The sequence below is a fragment of the Ovis aries genome, chromosome 8 (genome assembly GCF_016772045.2).
Source record: "Ovis aries strain OAR_USU_Benz2616 breed Rambouillet chromosome 8, ARS-UI_Ramb_v3.0, whole genome shotgun sequence".
Taxonomy (NCBI): domain Eukaryota; kingdom Metazoa; phylum Chordata; class Mammalia; order Artiodactyla; family Bovidae; genus Ovis; species Ovis aries.
The window spans coordinates 58946751-58973720 of NC_056061.1; the positions used below are offsets into that span (position 1 = coordinate 58946751).

The window sequence follows — 26970 nt, forward strand, 5'->3', positions numbered from 1 at the left end:
ATATCATACAGAGTTATTTTCACTGTTCTGAAAATTCTCTGTGCTCTGCTGTTCATCTCTGCCCAGTCTCACTCCTGGCAGCTATTTTTTATGCTGGAGTTGTCATATATTTTACTTTTACCTTCTATTATCAATTGGACAGTTCACTCTTTCATGAATTAAGAGAAACATAAGATAATCTTTTGTATTTACTTAAATTTACCTGTCACTCTTCATTTCTTCCTGTAGATGTGAGTTGTTTTTTTTCTGGTTATTACAGATAACCAACAAATCTATCATGGAAGCTTTACTTATTTATTAATTTTTGATGGACTGCCATGTTCACCTAGTTAACCAAACATTCTTAGCTATAGGTTTCAGTTCCTGTTATTGTGAGATCACACGCATGCTCAGTAGAATGATTTATGTAGTTTATTAAGAAATCTCTGATGAAATTTTCAAATTTCTCTCTAATAGGTCTATGGAAATGCAGGACCTAGCAAGTCCTCATCCTCTTGTTGGAGGTGGTGATACTCCTGGAAGCTCCAAATTGGAGAAAACTAATCTCAGCAGCACTTCGGTCACCACAAATGGGACAGGAGGTAAGTGTACAATCCTGAAGATACCCCGAATCACATTGCAATGTTTGTTGTAATTTTACATGGTAGAGGTATGCTAGTAAGTAAATATCTCATTAGCAATAACACCACAGTGTTATATACTTAGTGGATTATTTGTTGTTCTGTTCATTTTCTTGATATTTTTGCTCCTCCTCTATAACTGGAAATATTCAGAAAGAATAGATAGCCTTGAGCAACATTTTAAAGGCTTTTAGCAAGGCTTTCTTTTTGTATTTGCCCTTGTAAATATTTTTTAAAATGTACAAAATGTGTCCAAAGGATTTACACTCTGATCTTAACACCCCCCCCAAAAAAAAGAAATTATGCTAGTTTTGGGGTTTATTTTGAATTTTAAGAGAAAGGCTGCTCCAAAATTTTTCTTAAAAATGATTTTAGAAATAGAAAAACGTCCATATCTGCTGCATTTTCTTTTCAAAGAGAGAAATACCTAACATGTATTTAGAATAGAAATTGAAATTTTTTCCAGACATCTCATTTGATTAGCTTATAATTATGTCACAGCATATGGCAACAATAGCAACTGTTTAAAATATTCCACCCTATTGCTATTATAAAATACATTCAACTTGTAAGAAAATATGATATGATATTTGCATCAGAATATATATATATATATTTAGAAAGCCTATACATATATATGGACTTCCCTGGTGGCTCAGATGGTAAAGCGTCTGCCTACAATGCGGGAGACCCAGGTTCAATCCCTGGGTTGGGAAGATCCTCTGGAGAAGGCAGTGGCAACCCACTCCAGTACTATTACCTGGAAAATCCCGTGGACAGAGGAGCGTGGTAGGCTGCAGTCCATGGGGTCGCAAAGAGTCGACACGACTGAGCAACTTCACTTATACATATATATGGGCTTCCCTGGTGGCTCAGATGGTAAAGAATCTGTCTGCAATGCAGGAGACCCGGGTTTGATCCCTGGATGGGGAAGATCCCCTGGAGAAGGGAATGGCAATCCACTCTAGTCTTCTTGCCTGGAGAATCACAATGGACAGAGGAGGCTGGCAGCTACAGTCCACAGGGTGGCAAAGAAATGAACACAACTGAACGACTAACACTATACATATAAACGCACATATATACACATATATAAACTACATTTTAAATTATTCACAGTTCTTTTGAAGTTTTGTAGATTTAGTTGTTTTCATTAATGAGTGAAAAATTATTTGAAAATTATTTTAATTTATAAGCTATTCATGTTATTAGATATTAGCAAAGCATTTGCCACATCATATTTTCTTTTAAATTTATGAAATTTATACACCTCTTTACACTTATTTTAGAATAACTGTGAACTCTAAAATTTTCTTTGTAGAGTTGTGTGGATTGCAACTTGCCTGTATTTAATAATTTTTTTACCCAAAACCCTTTGTAAATTAACATTTTCCCTGTTTATAGTGTTTATCTGTCTCTAAACATGCATCTATAATTTCAGCTAATTAATTGTAGGATTGCAAATTTATAGGATTATTTAGTGATAACTTGTGGAGTAAGAACATTTATATTTAAACCTTAACTTGGATGTAAATAATAGACTTTTTAAAACCCCATGCACTCTGAAATCAGACCTTGAAGGTCACTAATCATTGTTGTATATATATTTAACTGAACTAAACAGACCTGATAAACTAAAATGTAAAAATCATGCCATGCAGTTGTAATTTTGGCAAGAGGGCCAGAAAGCAGTAAAAGCATCAGTGCAACTGATGACTGTCCTCGTACACTGAGCAGGCATTCCGACAATGAACCCCTATGCTGTTCCTGTTCTCAGGGGACAACATGACTGTTTTAAACACTGCAGACTGGTTGCTGAGTTGCAACACCCCCTCCTCCGCAACAAGTATGAGAGATGATGGTACACTGCATGTGTTTGGATGTGTGGATTTGCCCTTCTGGTTTGCTTCCTGTTGCTATTTCTGTTTGCACTCCCTTTTCTGTATTCAGTTCTCATAAAAAGAAAAGGAGACATGAAGACACCTTTTAGTTGTTTTTTGATAACAGTTGGCTATGTTTTTCATATCAACTAGCATTCTAATCTTGGGTCAGTGGTGTTCTTTTCTTAGGTTTTTCATAATTTTGCACAAATGGCTGCATCTATTACTTTTCTAACTACTTATCCATTTATTAAATAGTAAGAATTCAGCACAACTGTCACATTAATGAGAGCAGTTGAAGCAGATTGTGTCTATGTATAAATTCAGTCTCCATAGCCTATGAGTGTTTGTTCAGTTGCCTCAGTGGTGTCTGACTCTTTGCGACCCTGTGGACTGAAGCCCTCCAGGCTCCTCTGTCCATGGGATGCTCTAGGCAAGAATACTGGAATGGGTTGCCATTTCCTCCACCAGGGGATCTTCCCGACCCAGGGACCAAACCCATGTCTCCTGTGTCTCCTGCATTGCAGGAGGAGTCTTTACCCACAGAGCCACCTGGCAAGCCTATAAACTTTCATAAATTAAATTTATAGCATGGCAGAAAGATATTTTCTATTTTGTAGACTTTAATAAACATTATAATTAAAATGCTTAAAGTAATATTAACTTTTAAAATTTACCATTTAAAAAATTACCAGTAATGAAAGCTATATTTTTAAAATTGTAAGTTGTCTCTTAAGATGTTTTGAACTATAGATATTAGCTACAGTCCTTTATTTACATATATATGATATAAATATGGGTTTCTCTGGTGGCTCAGTTGGTAAAGAATCTGCCTGCAATGCAAGAGATGTGTTTGATCCCTGGATCAGGAAGATCCCCTGGAGAAGGAAATGGCATTCTACTCTAATATTCTTGCCTGGGGAATCCCATGGACAGAGGAAGCTTAATGGGCTGTAGTCCATAGGGTCACAAAGAGTCAGACATGACTTAGTGACTTAACAACCACCAATATAATACACTTTCTCCAAAACCAAAGGTTAAACTATCAAAATTTTAAAATTAAAACCATATAAAGCTTCTGTGGAATCACCCAATTCTTGGATTAAGAAGAAGAGCTCAGGACATGTTAGAAATGTGAATTACAAGCAAGCGGCTGGAATAGCCACAGTTTGCCTGGACCTTGCTGTATGTAGATTAAATTAGATATATGATCAGTGAATGAAGAGAATTCCATTATGCCCATTATTTAAATTTTTATAATTTTAGTTTCTTTTTTTTTCAATTCCACACTTAAAACATACTTTTAATATGTAAAAATATATTGCCAGAATTTAGTTCCTCTTAATAATAACTCAAGGGTTTTTTCCTGTAAAGAGCCAGACAGGAAATGTTTTAGGCTTTGTAGACTATGCTGTCTCTGTCTCATCTATGCAGCTCTATCATTGTACCTCAGAAGTAGCCATAGGCACTACAAAAATGGACAAGAGTGGTCAGGTTCCAATAAAACTTAATTTATCAACTCTGAAATTTAAATTTCATTAAATTATCATGTAACAAAATATTCTAATTTTGATGTTTTTATAAACATTTAAGATTTTAAAATCGTACTTAGCTGTTATTCTATTCTAAACTATTAGCATAACACACACAACTTTGTAATAGTGAATATATATAATCAATATTTAGTAATTTACATCTGATTTCCAACAGAAACATTTTTCTAAGTGTAAAACATCAAGTTTTCCTGGTTCTTTGTATTAATGTTTAAGAGTTGTGTGACCATATGGGAAAAACAAGGATTTCTGTGTCAGAAGGACTATGGATGTGAAACATGGTAATGTATTTACCAGCTGTGTCTTCTTAGACAAGTTACTTAACCTCTCTGAGTTTAAATTCTTTTCTATAAAAGGAAGCCAGTAATACTTCACTGGCAAGGCTTTTGTTTTAAATTATATAATGTATGTAAATTTTTGTTAATATAAACCAGCTTCCCAGGTGGCTCAGTGGTAAAGAATCCGCCTGCCAATGCAGGAGACACAGGACATATGGGTTCAATCCCTGGGTTGTGAAAATCTGGAGGAGGAAATAGCAATGCACTCCAGTATTCTTGCCTGGAAAATTCCATGGACAGAAGAGCCTGGTGGGCTACAGTCCATGGGGTTGCAAAGAGTCAGACACGACTGAGCATGCACACACACAAATCAGTATAATGCCTTTTCCTTAATTAATAATTAGGCAACAGTTTTTAGGGAAAATGGAAACATGCAGTGTGTTAAAAGACTGTCCAGTGTTTGGTGAAATAATACATTTTCTTCATTTAAAACATGTAAACTGGCCACAGAGGCAAACTTTTAGTAATTAAATGTTAAGTATACTTTATTAATGATAATATAATTTTATTTATTTATGTATACATGTATACTTTGTAAATTTAATTTATTTGTATATATCATTAATGTCAATCTGATTTATTTATAAATTTTAATTACATAATATAGTTTATTATATCTTGGTGGCATAATGATATGAAATAGAATTTTAATGACTTTATGCCATGTATTTGTAACATAGCTAAGCATGTGGTGCACATTTCCCATTGAGAGTAAACTATTTTATTTATAATTCTGGATTTTACTGATGGAATTAGATTACCTTATAAAATTATTGTAATAAAACAAAAGGCAAAAGCTAATTTAGTGGCTTTTCAAAATCTTTCCATTAACTCTGGAGATTTTCAAGATAATTTTAATAGTCTTTATGACTACCAATGCTGCTGCTGCTAAGTCGCTTCAGTCATGTCTGACTGTGCGACCGCATAGACAGCAGCCCCCAGGCTCCCCCATTCCTGGGATTCTCCAGGCAAGAACACTGGAGTGGGTTACCATTTCCTTCTCCAAAGCATGAAAGTGAAAAGTGAAAGTGAAGTCGCTCAGTCGTGTCCGACTCCTAGCGACCCCATGGACGGCAGCCCACCAGGCCCCTCCGTCTGTGGGATTTTCCAGGCAAGAGTACTTGAGTGGGTTGCCATCACCTTCTCCTATCACCTTAATATCCCACCATACTACCTTGGTGCTGTATAAATATATTATATTACTCCTTAATTTATAAGGGTTCATCACCCTAATCCTAATTATATAATAACATCTGCAGATTTACATTAGAACCTAGATTTTCCTTTCAAATCTTTACCATTTGTTAAATTGTTAAAATGAAGAACTGTCAATGAAAACAGAGTAAATATAATCATACCTTGGCATATAGATCAGTGGTCAACAAACTTTTTCTGTAAATAGTCAAATAGTAAATATTTTCAGCTTTGCAGGCCATACGGTCTCCGTTGAAACTCAGCTCTGCTTTCATTGCACAAAAGCAGCCATAGACAATATGTAAACAACTGAGCTTGATCGTATTCAAATAAAACTTGATCTGTGAACACTGAAATTTGAAATTCATAGAATTTTCATATATCACAAAATATTCCTCTTTGATATTTTTCAACTATTTAAAAATGTAAGATCATTCTTAGCTTACAGGCTATACAAAACAAGCCATGGGGTAGGTTTGGCATGTAAGGTATAGTTTGCTGATCCCAATATAGATTCATGTATGTTACTTCATGAGTCATGCTTCGTGTGTTTGCACATAGATGTACGTAAATGCATGCCAATCATGTGAAAAGTTACTTCCATATATAAGATTCTAATTTCCTTAATAGTGTTAAGATACATAATTAGTTGTACTTTATATGCAAAATACTTAGATTCATTGGAAGTTCTTAAGATACGGTCTAAATGTGAATTTTCACTTTCTCACATAAAATATATCAAGTTCCTGTTATACGCCAGGTTCTGTGCTAGGAAATGGGAACCCAGTGACCTATAGAACATGATACTGGCCATCAAGGGACCAAAAGTCTAGCAGGGGGAAACAGAACTGAAAATAATGAGTGCATAATGTGTTCAAGGTGGGTGTACAGCGGAGGGAGGGAATATTTGATTCTACATGGAGATTAAGAAAATGCTTCAAAGAGAAGATTTGGGGAAACCAGGATCAGACATTCTGATCAGGTTTATGGTATTTTCCATATTTGAAATCTATATAGCATAGAAAAGAATCTCCTAGAATTTTTAGTATATAGATGATTGACTCACATGGGATGAATTTGTTTCTGAATATTATATGTCTGTGCAGTAGAACCACCTACTGTTGTGGCTCTGCTCTTTTAGATTTTCTTTTTGGAATGAAAGCTATAAATTGCAAGCATCATCAAATCATTTTATAAAGCTAAATACTTTATGGATATTTAAAATGAAAGACACTTGATGGTCGTAGGTTTTGAAATGAAAAAATTGATTTAGAAAAACATAAATCATAAAACTGGTAGGCAACACTTCTTTCCCCCCTGTTGAGTTGTAAATTTTATCCTTCCTGAACTAACTTTTCCTGAAATTCTTTCCTGAATCTAAATTATCAGAGGTGGCTATGCAATATTTTGTGGTCCAGTTTAAACACAGATTTCTGAGGATAACATGTGAAATGTAAATTACTTGGGTCACCTCTATCTCAAGGATTAATTAAGCCTTATATTGTAACAAATGAACATGAGCCTTGAGTTATGATAATAGACTTCCCCTAAAAATAATTAATATATATTAATTTTGTACTTGAATTCTGAAGATAATCTGAGATGACAAGATTAAGTTTGCTTTGAAAGTACTTGCATGAGGTTATGGAAGAGGTTGGGACGTAAAGAGAGAAAATCAGTGATTCAGTAGCCATAGCTGACACCTGACAATAATCACATGCAATTTTGATTTAGTCCATAGAAATCAGTTATTTTGAAAGTTAAAAATAAAATTAAATTTTATCAGTATAATAAAATTACTTTGACTCTTTTTTTAGTATTTGGCTTTATGAAAAACATCTAAGTTGCAAGTGGATAACTAGTGTGGAGGGGGCCTGGCAATACAATTATTTTTTGAAATAATGGTTCTGTATAAAATGCTACATGTAGGTAGTTTTTTCATCTCACCTTTTGGGAAATGAACCCTTGACTCACATATATGGAGCATGTAGAAGAATAAAACCACAAAACTCTCTAACCTAATGACTAAAATATGACTTAATGACCTAATGACTAAAATATGACTTCTGCTTTTTAAATCAAAGTTTATTTTGTAAGTTTGAGTTTTGGTGATGAAGAAGATGCTTTTCTTCAATAGAACATTATTATTTCTGTTTTATAGCTTGTACTGTAATCATATTGGACATTGTCCTGAAAAAAAAAAAAGCCCTGTTTAATTTCTGTGTTAAGAAAAATAGAATACAGTAAAAAAAAATTTTTTGAATATGACAGTGAATATACACCATAAACTTTTGGAATGAGGATTTTTATAAGTTTTAGGAAATAGATGCATAGAACTAGATTTGTTTCATTGATGAATATCTTTCTAATAGTGCCTCGCATATACTAAATTAACAAAGTTTCCTTCCTCTAGAAAAGTATATGGTATGTCTCATTTAAAGTGTCGAAATAAAAGCAAGACAAAAGAAAATGAAATACATTTCAAATATAATCAGACTTTTACTGAAAATCTCTTTCATTTGTCAAACTTTGTGATTATCATTTTTAGACACTTCTTTGTATTTTACCATCTTTAATAAATCAGCTAATCATATAATGTCTATTTCACTTCTAAGTTTTCTTTCCCTGAGAAAAAAATATTATTACTTAATATTATTTACTTTCTATATAAAAATCAAAATAACTTTGCATCTTACGCAAGAGATGTTTGTTGATGCTGGCCTCCTGTGAGCATAAGTTATTTTCTGTAGCAGCATGATTAATTCTCCCCCTTTTCCCTATTATTCAACTCTTAACCACATATGAAAAATAAGTTTATATTAATGTGTACTGTTTTCCTCCAAATGTTAGCATCCACTTAGCTATTATTTTAAATCCCTACATTCTGGTACACTGAATACATCTTGGTGTGTATGCTTCTCTTTATAATCTTTCTAGAGATGCCTCTTTTCAGTTAAATGAACTTCCTTTGTCTTTGACTAACAGCAGACCTTTAAAATTTTAATGAGAAATGTTTCCAGGAGAATGAATGCGAATTCATTCTCTAGCTTTCCTTCCTTCTCTTTTTAACCACCTGAAATTTTCAAATTGAGGAGATTATAATCAACACCAATACTAAGTTTTTGAAATCAGACGTCAAAGTTGAGATTCAAAGTAACAGAACTAAAACCTCATGTCTAGCTTGGGGATTTTTTTAGACGTTTTGCTCCACTCTCCGTGGTTCATAAGTGCAAGATAGATTACCTTTAGGATTAATAAACCTATTTTACAAATGTCATTTATAGATGTAGACATGTTTAAATGGGAATTTAGCCACAATTAGAATTTGGAGGTTCTGAGAAACTGTCTCTTGCCTTAGTTTTGCTGGAGGCTTTGGATGGTTCCTTTCTGTCATATGTCAAAAGTCACATGAGGACCCTGCATCATTGAGAGTAGCTGTTACACCTTTCTAAACCCTGCTCTGGATCATCTCTCTACAGATGAAAGGAGTTCTTAGTGCTGTCTGTGAGGCAGTTTGGTTTAGAGTTTGGATTCTTTCCAACCTTTGCAGTTTGAATCTTCCAGCAAATCTTCATGACATAGTTAAATCACGGATGCTAAATTAACACCAGAGGTCACTGAGGGAGGGTGCAGCCGATTCTGTTCATGTGGAAAGGGAACGTAGTCATTACTGCATGTTTCCCCATCATTAATTGCTTTTCTAACAGAGTAACGTTGCTGACTTGCTTGGTTGGTGGATGTGCTCTGAGCCCATTATTCTTTCGGCCATATTTGTCCATAGTTGGCTAGTCTTCAGCTTTCTTTATAGTTCTCTGCTTGCTTCTGAGGTTTTTAACTGTATCATTCCACTTATGACTAGGAAACATAAGAGGTGTCAAGTAGAAAATAATTTAGTGTATTCCCTGGTTCCTGTGATATATGGAGCTTTGCCCACAAAGGGAAAATATGGTGTGACAAAATGGGTGGGGGCTTTTGCACAGCCCCCGCCAAACTCGTTGCATCTAATAATGACAGTATTGTGTACCTCAGTGGCGGCATCATTGCCAATGAGGATTTTGCCAAGATATACCATCTCAAAGGAGAAATAATATATTAAAGAGTTTTCAAAAGCTGTACTTCCTGCTGTAAAAACCATCTCCTATGCTTGTCTCTATAATGTATTAAAGATCATTATACTATTAGAATAAAAAAAAAAACAATACCTTATGGCTGTTTTGTCTTTTGTAGAGCAGAAATTTGTTAAGTGCCTGATTTTCCTCCCACTATATGAATACACACCCAGGTTTCTGTGTACGCATATGCCACCATTGTTCTTAAGCAGTCTTTTCTTTTAATGTCTTCTTGGGAAGAATAAAATATAAGCAGTGAATGTCTGTGATGATTTGGATTCAGTGTGCTAAAGACTGACTGATAATTCCTTTCTCCTACCGTTTGACTATAGTATCAGAGTGTGCTTAGGTGAGTTAAAAATGCAAATACGTGTATACTGCTGTTTCACTGTGTCAGGTTAACTGCCTTTAAAAGCCAGATTCGAGAGAAGCAGCTTAGAGGATTTTTAAATTAAATCCTCTATAAATGCATGTCCATTTAGAAGCTAAATTAACAAAACTCTCCTGATCGACTTCTCAAGTTTTCTCTTGCATGCCCATGGTAGCTAGAAAAGCCACTAGTTGAACAGTCAGCATCTTTGATATAAAGTTAGAAATATAACTCACGTGTACTTATTCTTCTACGTAGTGTCTCTCCTTGCAGTCAAAACAGAGCCTTTGAACAGCAGTGAAACCACAGCCACGACTGGAGATGGAGCGCTTGACACTTTTACTGGGTCAGGTAAAGCCTTAAGCTGTGTCTTGTTCTGTACACATTGTGGTCCATGTTGTCCTCCTAGTGAATAATCGAGAATTTGGATTTTTATAAATTCAGCAATAAATTTACTTTTGGGAAAACGTATTATCATAAAATGATGTGTTTTTAGAAATAACGTTTGGAATTGTTTTACTGCATCTGCAGTTGACAACCAAGCAATGCCCTGACTTTCTTATTAGAAGTAAGCAAAGCTCGCTTCTTTCATAATTATTTTTTATAGTGTTTGATTTAATTATTAGGTTGTAATAGTCAACTTTGTACCTTCAACTTGCCCATTTAAGTGACTAAAAACTGCCTTCTCTCCAACATTCGAGATGTAAAACTATCCATTTGATTCCTTCTAAATAACCTTGTTTCCTCTCTGGGTTTAAAAAAAACCCTCCTGTGTAAGCAGCTGAGTGACAAGTATTAAAGGTTAATGGGCTGCAGGAGAGCACATGCTGGTCGCATTAGAACACAGCCTCTGAGAGCACTGACTTTCCCTCTATTGCTTCAAAGAGAACAATAGTGTGTCTTTAAACATCAATCCTCTTTAAATATAAATACCTGATAACTCCCAGGTGGGCACAAAGGACACGCATTGAGTTGACTTAAAGATCTTCCCCCTCTCCTGCCCCAATACAATATTTCGTTTGGTTGATTATCTGATGAGAGGACTTTTTTTAACCTGAGGAGGAATTTTGTATAGCAGAAAGATGAACATTAAACCTAGAAAAGTATTCATGATATTAAATATTGGTTCTGTTATTCTACTCTAATGTATTTTATACTTATTCATATTCTCACATACAAGAATTTGATGTGGGTATGCTTCTCATGTAAAAAGAGTGGAGGTAAAGCTTTAACTCTAATGTCATTAGAGCATATATTTGATTTTTATGGATGCAGATGATCCCATTTCATTGGTTCATGCTGATTGGAAACAGCTGCCATGTAGTCACATAAATATTAGTACTCCAAACAGAAAGATACAGTAATTAACACTTTGTATAGAGAAGCTTTGGAGAGGGAACTGGCAACCCACTCCAGTACTCTTGCCTGGAGAATTCCGTGGACATTCTGTTCATGGTAGGCTGCTGCCCATGGGGTCGCACAGAGTCAGACACGATTGAAGCGACTTAGCATGCATGAGTACATTGGAAAAGGAAATGGCAACCCACTCCAGTATTCTTGCCTGGAGAATCCCAGGGATGGAGGACCCTGGTGGACTGCCGTCTATGGGGTCTCACAGAGTCGGACACGACTGAAGCGACTTAGCAGCAGCAGCATAGAGAAGCTTGTGTCCTAATTCACAACCTTTCTAGCAATTCTCTTGCTGCTCAGGAGATAAGATACTAACTTACCCTAGCATTTGTATTACTAACTTACTATAATTATTGTAAACTTTCTGCAAAACAAATGTATATATGAACATGGTTTTTAAGGTTAAGAATGAAATTAAATAATTGCTGACATACTTAAATAGCATACCACAAAGTTAATGAAAACTGACTGAAAAAATTATAAGATGTTAGCTCCAGAAGAAATTGCAGAGGTCTCTGATGATCCATTTTAAGAAGCAAGAGTATCGAAGCACAGAAATGTTAAAGATGGTTAAAGCCAAACAGTCAGGGCCTCCTGGGTGGTCACTGGTATAAATGAGTCTAGAACAATGTCCTGGTCAGTCCAAGAGTCCTTTCTTTAAAAGTTTATTGGAAAATATAGATATGTTAAAAGAAATATGTGTGAACTGTCAAGCTGTCTGGACTTTACTGTCTGGAATTTACTCGTATTATACAAATAGTTTCCCAGATTTCTTTTAAGAATTATCTAGGGTTGGGCTGTCCAGAAAAGTAGCCACTGGCCAAATGTGGCTATTTAAGTCTAAATGAAATATTATTTGGTTAAAAAGCAAAATTTTTTAATCTAGTCACATTAATTATAAGTGTTTAATAGTTGTATGTGGGATATTTTTAAATAGTGGCTTGTTTAATAGTTGTATGTTTAATAGTTTTTAATGGCTACCATATTGGACAACTCAGATATAGAATATTTCCAGCTCCATGGACTAAGTCCAGTTGTGTGTGTGTGTGTGTGTGTGTGTGTGTGAGTGTGTGTGTGCTCACGCACGTGCAGTTAGTCACTCAGCCATGGTTGACTCTTGGCAACTCCATGGACTGTAGCCTGCCAGGCTTCTCTGTCCATGGGATTTTCCAGGCAAGAATCCTGGAAAGGTTGCCATTTCCTCCTCCAAGGGATCTTCCTGACCCAGGGATTGAACCCACATATCTTTTGCCTCCTGCATTGGCTGATGGGTTCTTTACCACTGCTCCACCTGGGAATTCAAGTTCAGCTGGACAGAGGGATTTAGGTCAGAGATTCTCAACAGCACTGCTGTTAAAAATGTGACCTTTTCTTTCTTGTGGAAGAGCTGTTTTCTGCAATAGAAGGTGTTTATCAGTATCCCTGGCACCTATCCCAAGTTTATTGTAGCATGCCTCATTGTGACAGCATACCGCGTCTCCTGACATTTTTAATGCTCCCTGGCAGGCAAAATTTCCACCCACCCTGCTACTCATCTCCCATCTCTCATCCCCTAGAGAGGCAGTGATCTAAAGTATTAAGATTGCTTGATACCACCTTGTGAGAATCTGATAGTATTCATTAAAAATATGTTTTACCTAATTTTCAGGCATTCTGAATACAGACACTTTTGATTACTTTTATATGAGGAAGTGATGGAATATGATACCGTGTGTGCTTTGTGTACATTTCTTTATTAATTAAATGCTGATAGGGAATAAAAGAAAGCTCTCCTAAATTTGTACATGGTGTTCCAGAAATCATACTGGAGAGATTAGGCTATTTTGTGAACAGTCTTTACTTTGATCAGCGTAATCTCAGTTTACTTTAATCCAGTATTGTCTTTGTTTTTCGTTATCTGCAGATTTATTAGTTGGAATAAAATGTATACTGCATAGTCAAGAAGTATACATTTTCTAAGTTTTATATGAACAGTTTTCTGAGTCATAGGTTTTGTTTTCTACTTAAAAAATGAACATATAGACATTAATATAAAATTTTTAAAGTTGCACCTTTGTACTATTATGGGTACATTATTGTAATGATGTCTAGATTCATTCATTAGAGGGAAGAAGCATCCTGTATATTCAGAATTGTGTTCATATATGTGAGGCTTTTTAAAAAATAATTTTGTTTGGCTAATTTAATAAAGCTAAATATTTCTTTTCATTATTTGATATTACTTTAGAAAAGCCTTGTTTTTCACAATCTTGAGAATAACTGATTAGTATAGTCTGTCTAGCATGTACCACAATGAAGTTTTATCAATGAGATGAAAATGTGGAATTAAGCCTTACTTAATCATATTTCTGCTAATCATTGTTAATTAATGAATAGGACTGAATTTCCTATGCAATATACTGTTGCTGTTATGCAATGTATGTTTAGTGCCCATAGTGTAATAGAAAAGCCTTGTTCTAACTGAGTTGATTTGAAAGTTTTGAACATTTTTAATGCTTTTAATAAACAAGTAGAAAATTAATGGCTCATTGCTCCACGTATTTTTAAATATACCTAGCAAATTCACTTAAATTTTGGTTGCTGAAAACATGTAAGATGTTATACCTCAAATCATATTCAGTGATTGTCAAAATTGATTCATAATATTCTTGAAAATGTACTTTATGCATTATTGCTATGAAAACTATAATATACTCTCCATACTCAGAGCTTACAGTCCAAATAGCATTTTAAATACATTAAATTCTATGTGTTTATGAAGCAATAGATCACAAGGATACTTAATAGCATTTGGATATAGAAATATATCATGTTTCATAAAATAGTTAGCAACCTAAACCTATTTGTCACTTTTACAATTCTGAAAGTTTAGCTCCAGAATTATGAACAACTTCGAAAGGACACAGTACTTTGAAGTATAACTATGATTGATTAGGCTAAACTAATTCCAGCGCTGCATTGTATACTACTTTAATCTTTTTGAAAAGTGAATGAACAGCAGATGGCCTAATAAAGACACTCTGTGTGCTTGCCCAGTGTGGATTGGCTCTGAAGGGACGGCCTTAACACTTTAGGGTCCATATATTTGCAATACATCTGTCTTAGTCAAGGCAGATGGTTAAAGGAAAAAGAAACTTCCAAACTTTTGGAAATAGTCCAATTTGGGACTGCATGTTTGGCTGAAATGTTGATAAGACCTGATTTTCACCTTTAAAATCTTCTCAAAAAAGTCTAGTCTGTGAGAGTTCAAAATACATTTGTAAATAGGATTGCTGCTGGGTGTCATAGTTCTGCTTTTTTTCATGTTGCATTGTCACCCAGGCTTTCTGTGTATATTCCAGTTATTACGAGAATTATTTGGACTCTGCATTTTAACTACTCATCAGATTGACAAAATGAAAGGAAATAGAAAGCATTATCATTTTATAACTTGAAAATGAAGGTTGAAACATCGCATTTTTCTTAATTTTTATTTAATTTCTACTAGAGTAAATGTAGGAAGAACACTATCTTGTCATCATGTGTGGAATTTAAAACATGAAGTTTGCAAATGAAAAGGTTTACTTTTATATCATGAAAGCTTAATTACTTATAATCAAGGTTATTTATTCATAGCATATTAATGCATAAGAGCATGCCACTGATTTGAGAGAATGGAAGAATGATGAAGGGGGTTGATTTGTGAGAAGATTTCATGTCATTTTCCTAGAACAAATATGGAACAGTTTAATTAGAAAAAAATGTATAGGCATCTGTTTCTGTTTAGAAAACGAATGAATTTTCTATTTAGAAAATGAGTGAATTTTTTGAAATACCTCTCTAACATGGTCATTTCTTTAAATTAGTTTTGATTACTCCAGTGAAACCAATGAAACATATTTATGAAGCAACCTTTTTTCTATTTTTTGTATCTCACAGTAATAACAAGTAGTGGCTACAGCCCCAGATCCGCGCATCAATATTCCCCACAGCTGTATCCTTCCAAGTAAGTGGTCAGTAGTCTTTCAAGATTTGTTAGAATAATTTTCTGGCATTATTTTGATTAATCGTATTTACACAATATAATAATTTTAAGTCAGGATATATTTATATATATAAATGTTGCTGCTGCTGCTGCTCCTGCAAAGTCGCTTCAGTCGTGTCCGACTCTGTGCGACCCCATAGACAGCAGCCCACCAGGCTCCCCTGTCCCTGGGACTCTCCAGGCAAGAACACTGGAGTGGGTTGCCATTTCCTTCTCCAATGCATGAAAGTGAAAAGTGAAAGTGAAGTCGCTCAGTCTTGTCAGACTCTTCATGACCCCATGGACTGCAGCCTACCAGGCTCCTCCGTCCATGGGATTTTCCAGGCAAGAGTACTGGAGTGGGGTGCCATTGCCTTCTCTGAGATAAATGTTATAGGTAGTTAAATAGATATATTTTTTGATAGATTCATTGGATAGATTAGACCTATAAATAAATATCTTTCACAAATCTAGGAATATATTCACTTTTGTCCAGACAGTTCCTTTAATTTCGAACATTTATATATTTTGAAGAAAGCATCAAGCACAGATCAGAATATACTGATTTTTACAATAAAAATTTGAAAACTATTACTAGTTTAAAGAAAATCTGAAAAGATTACATTTTACTCAAACCTCAACACTTCATAATTTGTTCCAGCTTTATAATATTTTTATTGGATTTTAACTTCTAATAAACATTTTGGAAAAATATGCACTATTGCTTGTATAACTAATGTAGTCAACGTTTTGAGGACAGTGGTAAACATTTCAAGCTTAACCATATTGGGTGTATATCTGAATTTGGTTGCCATCAGAGAGATATGTCAAGATTTGGGATTCCTGATCATGCATATTTAAAAGTTATTTTCTACAGCAGCTACAGTGTTTATCCTTAAGCATAGGCTAGAGATTGGATATCTATTTTGAGGACATTCTGTAAGATGTGGCAAGATAAAGGGAATGGCTTTCCATTTCAAGAAGCTGCGTACTTTAAAAAAAATTTTTTTTCGATAAGATTTTTAGTTCTTGTAAGGAATTCTTCCTAGGGCTTTTAATGACTTTTGTAATCATTACATGGCATTGGGTCATGCATGGTAACAGGAAATAATGCTCATGAGTTAATTAATCAATTAACTGACCTGGACTCATTAATTAACTGACCTGGACTCCACTTTCCTCATCTATGTATCAATTGGAATACTATTTCAGATGTAAGCAATATAGACCTGGAAGAGACTTTCAAGATGATATCTAAACCAAAGTTTTCTTTTCACAGGTGAGGTATAGACTTAGGAAGTTTATTTGTCCAAGGTATTGAGACTGGGTTATAGCAGAGCCCGCTCTCCTGACATTCAGACTTTTGTCCTTTTCTATATTGTAAAAATGGTGTTGTGGATAAAGAAGAGGATTACTTCCTGGCTATTATCAGGTTTCACTGAATCTAAGCTGTCTGAAATAATATACAGTCTTTGTTGCCGCAGTAATGCTATTTTTCTGATATTTAGGCCCTATCCACACATTCTTTCTACACCAGCAGCTCAAACAATGTCCGCCTATGCAGGCCAGACTCAGTATTCGGGAATGCAGCAGCCAGCCGTCTACACTGCCTACTCACAGACAGGACAGCCCTACAGCCTACCCACTTACGGTATTTCCCTTCTTCTCTCTTCTCCTTCTTTGGTTACAAGCAGGTAATCCTGCTGGCTAGTAGCTGTGTGTTCTAATATTCTTATATAAACGTATATTCTAGTATAAGTTGCAACTCACGTTCCAGCACGATCATTTTACTAATAAAATGGTTTGCACATGCACTTTCCAAACAGATCTGGGCGTGATGTTACCAGGCATCAAGACAGAGAGTGGACTCTCACAAACTCAGTCCCCATTGCAGAGTGGGTGCCTCAGTTACAGCCCAGGCTTCTCTACCCCACAGCCAGGCCAGACACCTTATTCTTACCAGATGCCAGGTAAGCAGCCACCCAGGATACATGTTAAGTGAGAAAGAATTCTTTGAATGAGACTCTTTGGCTTCAGACTAAGAATATATAGTCATGAAGACAGTATTAAATGTTACCACTGCTCAGACGATACCATTGGAAAAGATAACTAAAAGAAAACATGATGAAAAGAGCTCAACATACATCAAGAAACATGACCCATATTAAATTTAAATACTTAAGCTTAAGTTGCATAAAATTGGCAGGAAACTACGTCCAAGCAAAGCAACCTCCAAGCCAGTCACCACACCAGTCACATGTTTGGCATCTACTTAAGGGATTTCAAAGATTCATGACAAAATCCAACATTTTCTTGTCAGGATTCCTTATGTATGTAATGCTGTTTTGATTTAATTTAAAATTGAGTTAGCACTTTTCTAAGTCCTATATTTACTGTTGAATGATTGAGAATTTTTTTTTTGTTCCTTTCTAAAATACCTCCCCCTGTTAGTACTATATTTCTTAAATAGGAATATTTAAATCGTTTGTACCTCCCCTCTTAAAATTTTTTCTCCATATATGATCATTATTTTTCTTTTTGTTTTTGTCTCCAATTAACAATTATTTTTGAACATTGTATAATAATTGCAGAAAATAATTTAGTGACATGGTAAAAACATCAAAAGCTTATTTTTTACCTGTCATTTTTTTCTAATGATTAGTCATAGTTTGGGGGCTATATGAACATTATTCAAATGAACTAATATTGACATTTTGGTTGATTGACTAAAATGAAATAATTACTCAGGCCTTTTTTGCCTGAAATGACAGGTGTCTTTTTTCCTTATAGTATTGGTAGATAAATATTTGCATACATGCCTCAGCCACAGTGAGCTGCTCAGCTTCAATTGGCAGTGTAGAAAAAGCCATAGAGACATTTCCATTTATTCCCCAAAACACTTTTATATTGGATATTCCAGGCTACATTAATTTGCATTATTACCTAATACTATTGCTATTCAAAACATGTTGATAAAAAAAAATCAGCTGCCTTAATAGTCTTTTATTCCTTAACAAGTGCATTCCATGAGAACATATTTTTTTGAATCTATAGATTGATAGTTTGCTTGTTTTTGCCTTAATTTCAAACAACTAAATAACTTGCTCAGTTTGTCATAAAATTTTAGGTTATCAAACCTTAGACGATTATGGTATAGACAGTTCTCCCTTGGGTCTGAGCCCTAGCCTACAGCATTTTTGTTCTAAGGAAAGGACATAAAGGAACAAAAAGATGGGATGCTGGAAGCCTCATTTCTAAACGGATTCTGTATGTTTATTTCCTAAACTAGCCTCAGCCAATTGTTTAAACTTGAGTAATTTTTGTCTGCATATGCAGTTGATATGACCATTGGAAAGTTGCAGTTGTTTCCTGGAAGTAGTCTCACTATTGCTGTTTTATTCTTTGAGTACTTTTCTATGTGTAGACATTGGCCCTTGAAAGTTATCTGAGTCCTTGGTAAGACTGTTCCCACAAACTTCTGTTTAACTCTACAGAATTCTAAAGGAAGGAATTTACCAGTTGTCACAAGAAAAAGCCAAGCATATTTCCCTTGAAAATCTCTCCATGTCAAATCTCACTGCATCAACAAAATTTAAAATATATTGCATTGAATTATGCAAAGTGAAATATTTTAATACTTTTTGAGAAATACTTTTTAAATGCAATTTGTTCTTTTATCTCTAGGTTCTAGTTTTGCACCATCTTCTACTATTTATGCAAATAATTCAGTTTCAAATTCAACGAATTTCAGTGGTTCACAACAGGTATAGTAGCTTTTTATATTTATGCTTTTTATATATATCAGATTTTTGAAGAATAGTATCAGGTTAATAAACTTTATTTATTTAAAGTTAAGACAGCATTTCAGAGTAGTAAAGATTAGCTATCTAGATTCTTGGGATATGCATAATTATGGGTATTTTAAGTTTCCTGATTGCTAAAGGTTTACCTTTTAAACATTTAAGCCATGATTGTTTCAGTCATAGGAGGAAATGAGAAAATCTACTACATCCTTTCTGATTATCTTAAACCATAATAAATTAATTTTATTTTTTCTTAGTAAAAAAGTTATGAAAATTGATAGGTTGAACTATAATCAATAATCAGATTATGATAGAGTATAGAGCATGCTTGGTCCAAACCCAAATCATTTTTTTCCAAAACAAAATGCATCTCAGACTCCATACAGCTTTTATTTTTTAGTTCTATTAATTTTTTGATAACTTTAGTTCCTACTCTCCTGAGAACTGTAATTTTTTGCTTTTGTTGCTATACCTGCTCCTAGAATTCCTTAGCCCTCCTAGTGATGTTTGTTTAATCATTTCCTGAGTTTTGAAACCTACTATTGTTTCTAGAATCATCTTAGAATTATATGTGGAGCAAGAAGCAATGTCTCTGAAAGGGTGAATCAGCATGGAGGGAGATGAATTTGTGATATATTCAGATACTTTCTTATTTTCTCCCTCTCAGTCATGTTCAGAGTAGTTGAGATGGAAGGATAGTTGATTTCATGGGTAAGCAATACACTATTTTACTCTTAACAGACTTGCTGGACTTCTGTATATTTTAAAATAAAAGTTATTGCACAAGCGTTTGCTCTTTGGATTTACTGAAGGAATTATATTGCCTTCTCCTGTCAATTCTTATTAAGACAACAAGAGGCTAAGGGGAAAATTTAATGATTAAACAGTGGAATAATGTTAATAATATTTTTGACAAGATTAAACTGCTAATTTGGCATTAGTTTGAAAAATAGTTTCTTAAAATACTAAACATCAAAACCAGTATGTATGTTTTATTATAAAAAATTAAGAATTTTTGATAATCCAGGTAGATTAGTTTCAGTCACTCATTTATTAATACTTGAATACCTGTTAGCCATTAGATTTTTGACTATGCATTGAAGATTTGAGAATCACAAGTCAGTGTTCCCTGCTCTCTGAAAGGATCCAATCCTCCTGAAGACATAGATATGAAAATAATATGGACAAGGGATAAAATATTTTAATATAATAATAGAAATATACACTAGACAGAATGGAAGCATAAGGAAAATACTGCTTTGTTCTACTTGGGAGGATTAAAAAATGTAATATGTAAAAGGATTTTGAAGGACTATTTAGATCATTTTAGGATTATTAGAAACTTCTAAGAAAAAGCAAGTGAGAGGAATTGATCCAATGGCTTTCCTTTTTCCTTAACAAATGATGCAAACTAAATATTTGGAAACCTCACTAAAGATTTGTTTAAGTCAAGGTCTCAGGTGGAATGTAGCCTGTGAGAAACTGGGTAAGAAAATCTTTTAATCATTTTATTACAATTATCTCCTGCCAAGAAAACAAAATTATCAAGGGCAGCCTAAAAAGGGAACAAATACCACAATAATGCAGCCCAGGGTCTGTATGGAAGTGAAGGAAGGGCACACCTCCTTGCCGGTGATTTTAGAAGATGAGATTGAATGCTGTGAATACAAGCATCTCCTTCTCTCCTCTTCAAGTGCATAAGATCTGACAGTGTACACCCGTGGATGCATAATTCTGAGTAGGGGAGTGAAGCATATATGATCTTTAGGTAGATTAAAATGTATGTACTGGACCTGGTTTGCAGAACCCCATATGGTATTTCATTACTGTGTGCATGTAGAAGACGCCCACAGGATGGTCTCTGCTTTTTAGGATCACCGTAAAGCTGTGGACTCCAGAACCAGTGGAGCCAGATAGTATTCTTTCCGTTACCTTGTGATTGCTCTTCTTTGGAGCATGCCAGAGGACAGTCTGTCTTTCACACACACACACATCTCAATTGCTATTTCAGGATTATCCATCCTACACAGCCTTTGGCCAAAACCAGTATGCACAGTATTACTCTGCATCGACGTATGGCGCATACATGACATCAAATAACACAGCTGATGGCTCATCCTCCACGACCTCAACCTACCAGTTGCAGGAATCTCTCCCAGGACTGACTAGCCAACCAGGTACAGATCTTCATCCAGGTGAAATATTTTTTATATGTTTTGCTTGTCTAATAAAATGGAGAAAATGGACATTTAAAAAAATCTTTTTTAAAAAAGACTGAAAGCTCCCAGATAATTGTGCTGGTGTTTAATCTGTGCTATTACTGCTGTATTAGGTGAGGTTTTTCTGGCATTTCAGAAAACCCTTCTTTTATTAGTAGGTGTGGGATAGGCAATTCTAATCTCAAATGACAGAATATGTATAAATATGAAGAGAAAAAGGTAAGTGAATCTTTTTCCATACTAATTATTTAGTGGAGATCTTAACAACATGGAAAAGTAGTAATATTATTTTCTTTGGGTAAAACTGATAATATTTCCTTTATGCTTGAGAAACTGTTTGACTTATTCACCTTATGAGTCATCAGTAGCTCAAGCCAGTGAAGATTTCCTATATTCTTAGGATTTTATGTATATCTTAGGATATCCATAGGGTCCTTGGTAGGTAATTTAATACCTTTGTCTGATAAACACATATTTAGAATCCATTAAATTCTTCATTATCTGTATTCTTATTAGAATTGTATTTGCTGACACGTTTAACACTAGCCTTAACCTCCACCCAGCCTAAGTTCTGTGTTCCAATTCTGTCCTGATCCTCTTTGAGTAAATACTTAACATTTCGTTAAGAGTCTTACATTAATTTAAAGAATGAATGATTTCAGAATCCTTGCTTAGCAAATGGTGGAAACACTTCAGGTGAGGAGATGTTTGATGTTCCCATCACACTGTAAAAGGTATTTCTCACTGGTGAATATGTGGGGAAAACAAGACAGGATAACTATTCAGAAGCAAAACCACAGGAGAAGTATTTGATCAAGACATCAGAGACTGAGTGATAAGACCAGCAAAGTGTTTTGGAATTTAGTAGTATTGCGCAACCAGGAATGAAAACTATTTATACACTAAAAACTTTTTATGCTGAGTAGAACTTTGGGTAGAAGATTGACTGTGATCTAATGTCAATATGACCACAAGAGTTTCTCTGCAGGAAAGACACAGATGGGTACTTTCTATTATCTAATAAAGAATAATCAACTTTCAGAATCACTCTTTTATTTATATTAAAAATACTAAATGTAGACATGTAGGTATGCTGAGTGTATGACTTTGAATGTAATACATTTGCATGTGACAAATATGTTGTCTCATATTCGCTATCAGAACACTGCAATTTCTTCAGCTTCCCACTGGTTGCTAGTGCCAATGAATATAGTTTGACATAATTTTCAGATCTTATGAGACTTTCTGTTGAATTTAAAGAAGAAAGTATTTCTATATGTAACCATATCATTCTCTCAACCAAAAACATAACAATGTATGTGTCTGGATCTTTAAGAAATTCTGTGACCTCAGAGCTTTGTCAAGACAGTTTTTAAGTCTGATTTTGCCTTTGCAGACTGGCATGCATCTGAAAAGTAAACAAGTTCACAACTATGGGAATTTTCTCTATTATTGATGAAATCTGAGATATTTTGTTTAAGGGCATAAAGAGTATTTTCCATTGACTGGCTCTGCATTTGGACTCAAAGCAGAGGCCTAACAATTAAAATTTATGAAAACAGTTTTTCATAAATCTTTCCCTGTTGACTTCTCCTGTGTTTAAAATGGAAACATACGTTATGTTCTATAAGAGACAGCTGGTTGCTCTGATTTAGCGATAAACCTAATGAAACAAAGTTGGATATGAATATCCAAAACTTAGAAGGTGCAGTTCTTCATTATGGCACTGATTAAAAGATAATTATTTAATCATGTGTAGTATTGGCTCAGGAAAAAGCCTAGGGCAATGGGTAATGACTGAGTTATTTGAAAATTACGAATAACATTCAGTTATTTATCAATACTTTGCCTTACTAGGTAATTTGACAATGTATTTAAAGAAACATTACCATGCTGATTAAGAACAGATATTTTAGTTTATTATCTTTGAAAAGATATTTCTTTGCCTTTACCATAAAGTTTATCTTAGGTATTTGCAGTCAGAATGTTTGATGACTGATTGGCACATTAAGCTTACTGATAGCTTTATAGCTCCTTTTTAAAATTTTAAACATTTAAAAAATTAAATATAGCTAGCAATTTGTAACAGTATTCTGTACTCTGAGACCTTGAAAACATAGTACATTTGTTAGTTAAACTTTACAAATGCTGCAGAAAAGTAAAGGATGTGGCAAGATCCCTTCACACTTTGAAAAGCCAATTTCTTCAGCAGAACCCAGTAGTCTTTCCAGGTTTTATGGCATTTTACATAAGGACAGGAAGGAAAGCAAAGTGCTAATTCATTTCATTGAAGCCAACAAGAAGATTTAGATGGAAAGGACTAACCACATTTAACTTCTCTGCCAATTTGCATTTTTCCTACCTACAGTGTTACTGTACCCTAATGCAATTACCTGAGTGAAATTGACAGAGGCACTGGAATTAACAGCTTTCTCCTTTAAAAAAAAAAAAAAAAGTCAACAAGTGTTTAATGATCAATTGAGCTCAAATTTCTGGTTTTAACCTTTATCAGGAGAAAGGCTAGAACCTTGAGAAGATATGGAGGTCAGTTCAGTTCCATCTGAAGGAGCCAAATATAGCATGTGCCCTTTTAGGATCTGTCCTTTTACTTTGATGCTCTTTCGATGAATTCCTTTGCCCTCTGTCTCACAGAAATTGTATAAAGTCTATATACTCTTTTGATCAGTAGAAACACATATAGGTTTGACCTCTTTGTAGTCTGAACAGTCTGTTGCTATTTAGGGGAGGAGGTATTACCTAGTGGTTAAAGCAGGAATTCTGGAATCATACCAGCATTTCACATACAAGCCATTTCATCTTGGTTAGTTAACTGAGTTCCACATGTCTCCAGTTTTCCCACTGTTAAAAGAGGATAATGAAAGACCAAATTCACTAGGTTGAAGTGAGATTTTAGTCATGTGTGTGTGTAAAGAATGTTTCACAATAAAGAGCTCTGGAAAAATCAGCAAGAAGGATAACCGCATTTTTTTAATTATCCAAAGATTTAAACAGTTACTTTGTAAAAAAGAAGATACTAACTGAGCAAGAAACAAAAGTATTCTACATCATTACTCATCAAGAAAATGCTAATTAAAACGGCAGTGAGATACTACTATACCCCGATAGTTGCTAAAATAAAAAAGACTAACCAAGAATTGACAGGGATGTAGAGAAACTAGAACTCTCGTTGCTGGTAGGAGAGTGAATTAATACAACCACTTTGGAAAAAGGTTCTCAGTGTCTATGCCTTCCCTCTGACTCATCAGCGCTGCTGCCAAATATATACAGATAGGGATATGCTGGGAATGGGAGCTTATGTTCAGAGATACAAACAAGAATGTTAATAACAGCTTTATTCAGAGTTGCCTAAAATTACAAATAACCCAAATATTTTCTAACAGAGTGGATAAAGCATAGTATATCATGAAGTTCTGGCCACATTGAGGAAAAAGCAAACTGCTCCAGGCTACAATGTGGGTGAATCTCAGATAGAATGAGCAGTGCTTTAGCCAAACGCTTACTCTAGTAAACTTTTTAAAAAAGAAAGTGCCTGGGACTTCCCTGGTGGCTCAGTGGTAAAGAATCTGCCTGCCAATGCAGAAGACACGGGTTATAGCCCTGGTCTGGGAAGATCCCACGTGCCACAGAGCGCAGGAGCTGAAACTGCTGAGCCCACGTGCCACAGCTGTTGAAGCCTGCATGCCCTAGAGCCTGCGCTCTACCGTAAGAGAAGCCACCACAATGAGAGGCCCTCACACAGCAACTAGAAAGTACCCCCTGCTCCCCATAACCAGAGAAAAGCCCAGGCAGCAACAAAGACCCAGCACAGCCAAAAAATAAATAAATAAAATAGAAAAAAAAGTGCGTGACACATACTAAGAGTTTAATGAATGTGGAGCCATCCTTCATAGTTTTCTTCAAAGGCTGTGCCTTTACTTTCATCAGAAACACTTTTGTCCATATTTTGTCCAAATTCTTAGAGTCCTTTTAAGATCTTTCAGGAACGTAGAATCATTGATATCAAGTCCTCCTTCTGTTGAGAGTGAGACACTTCCTATGACCAGTTTTTTTTTCCTTTCTCCTTCTACTCTTTTGACCCCCTTGTCGTCATAGCTGCTGGCTTCCAGTTCTTTTGAGTAGCTGAGTTGTTCCTGCCAAATTCCATTGTTATGGATCCAGTCAACAATCAGCCACCCATAACTGATGACAGTAATTTTAGGCTTTTGCAAGATTTTGTCCTTTCACCTCTTGTACTGTTGCAGGAACAAAACTGCCTGATGAGAGTTAGCTTCTAAAAAATTGATCTGTAATGGATAGAAAGACAGGTTTTATAGAATGTCAACCAAAAATTGGTTTACATTATAAGCTTAACATATGTGAGTTAATTTGAATCAGTATTTTACTTGAAAAAGAACATTTGATTTTTAGGACATAGTAAGGCAATGGCAACCCACTCCAGTACTCTTGCCTGGAAAATCCCATGGACGGAGGAGCCTGATAGGCTACAGTCCGAGGGGTCGCAAAGAGTCGGACACGACTGAGGGACTTCGCTTTCACTTTTTAGTTTCCTGCATTGGAGAAGGAAATGGCAGCCCACTCCAGTGTTCTTGCCTGGAGAAGCCCAGGGACAGCAGAGCCTGGTTGGCTGCTGTCTGTGGGATCGCACAGAGTCGGACACGACTAAAGCGACTTAGCAGCAGCAGCAGCAGCAGCAACGTTAGAAAAATTCTATTTTATAAAAATAACTGAAAATAGAAAACATTTTGTGTGATTTTTAAAACATTAGTTGTGTGTTTAAATACTCCAAACCTCCTTTAATGTATGCACAAGTAAGCTGAAACATGATTTACTATGACATCGGGTTGTAGTCAGCATTCATAGCTAAAGAATCTTTTGTTGTGTTATTTACTCTCATACATTTGATAACAAAAACCCATGCAAGGAACTGTGCTATCAGTGTTTTAAGAGTAAATAGTATTTGGAGCACAGACATTTCTTTGATACTGCCCTGACATGCACAATGTTTCCCAAAGAAAACATTCGACCATCAGAAATTATTAGAGGTTAGCTTTGTAAAAATTATTTACTTAGAATTTCTCAGAAAAAATATTACTTACGGTTTATCTAGTTTGTTCAGATGTGTTTATTTAGATTAGTAACTGCTTGGCTGTTCTTGTAATTATTTTACTTTAATTTTTGTGATAAGGCATGAGAATCATGGAGAAGGAAATGGCAGCCCACTCCAGTATTCTTGCCTGGGAAATCCCATGGACAGAGGAGACTGGTGGCTACAGTCCATAGGATCAGAAAGAGTCAGACATGACTCAGCAACTAAACAGCAACAACAAGAACAGGAGAGTCATAACATCTTTATATTTAAAACTGTGTAACTTTGATATTGTTTGCCATTGGATTCTCCTAGACATTTTAACTTTATGCATATGATTTAAATTGAATGTAAATTAGATTTA

The 26970-nt window shown here is 35.0% G+C and overlaps 1 protein-coding gene and 1 non-coding gene across 40 annotated transcripts in view; both read left to right on the forward strand.

The window, feature by feature from the left end:
* The window catches only part of EYA4 (EYA transcriptional coactivator and phosphatase 4), a 365637-nt gene that overhangs the window by 289839 nt on the left and 48828 nt on the right, over nt 1-26970 (forward strand). For 12 of the 39 annotated variants that reach the window (XM_060419686.1, XM_060419681.1, XM_060419684.1 and 9 more), the window contains 7 exons: nt 457-581; nt 10323-10415; nt 15393-15459; nt 16986-17128; nt 17304-17447; nt 19162-19241; nt 21292-21457. In XM_060419686.1, the coding sequence (XP_060275669.1) occupies nt 457-581; nt 10323-10415; nt 15393-15459; nt 16986-17128; nt 17304-17447; nt 19162-19241; nt 21292-21457 (818 nt within the window). Of the gene's footprint in view, nt 1-456; nt 582-2397; nt 2467-10322; nt 10416-15392; nt 15460-16985; nt 17129-17303; nt 17448-19161; nt 19242-21291; nt 21476-26970 lie in introns of all 39 variants that reach the window. The other 27 variants (XM_060419658.1, XM_060419662.1, XM_060419659.1 and 24 more) reach the window with 3 other exon arrangements.
* On the forward strand, nt 1265-1336 carry TRNAC-ACA (transfer RNA cysteine (anticodon ACA)). The gene has a single exon. It is a non-coding gene; the product is annotated as a tRNA-Cys (tRNA).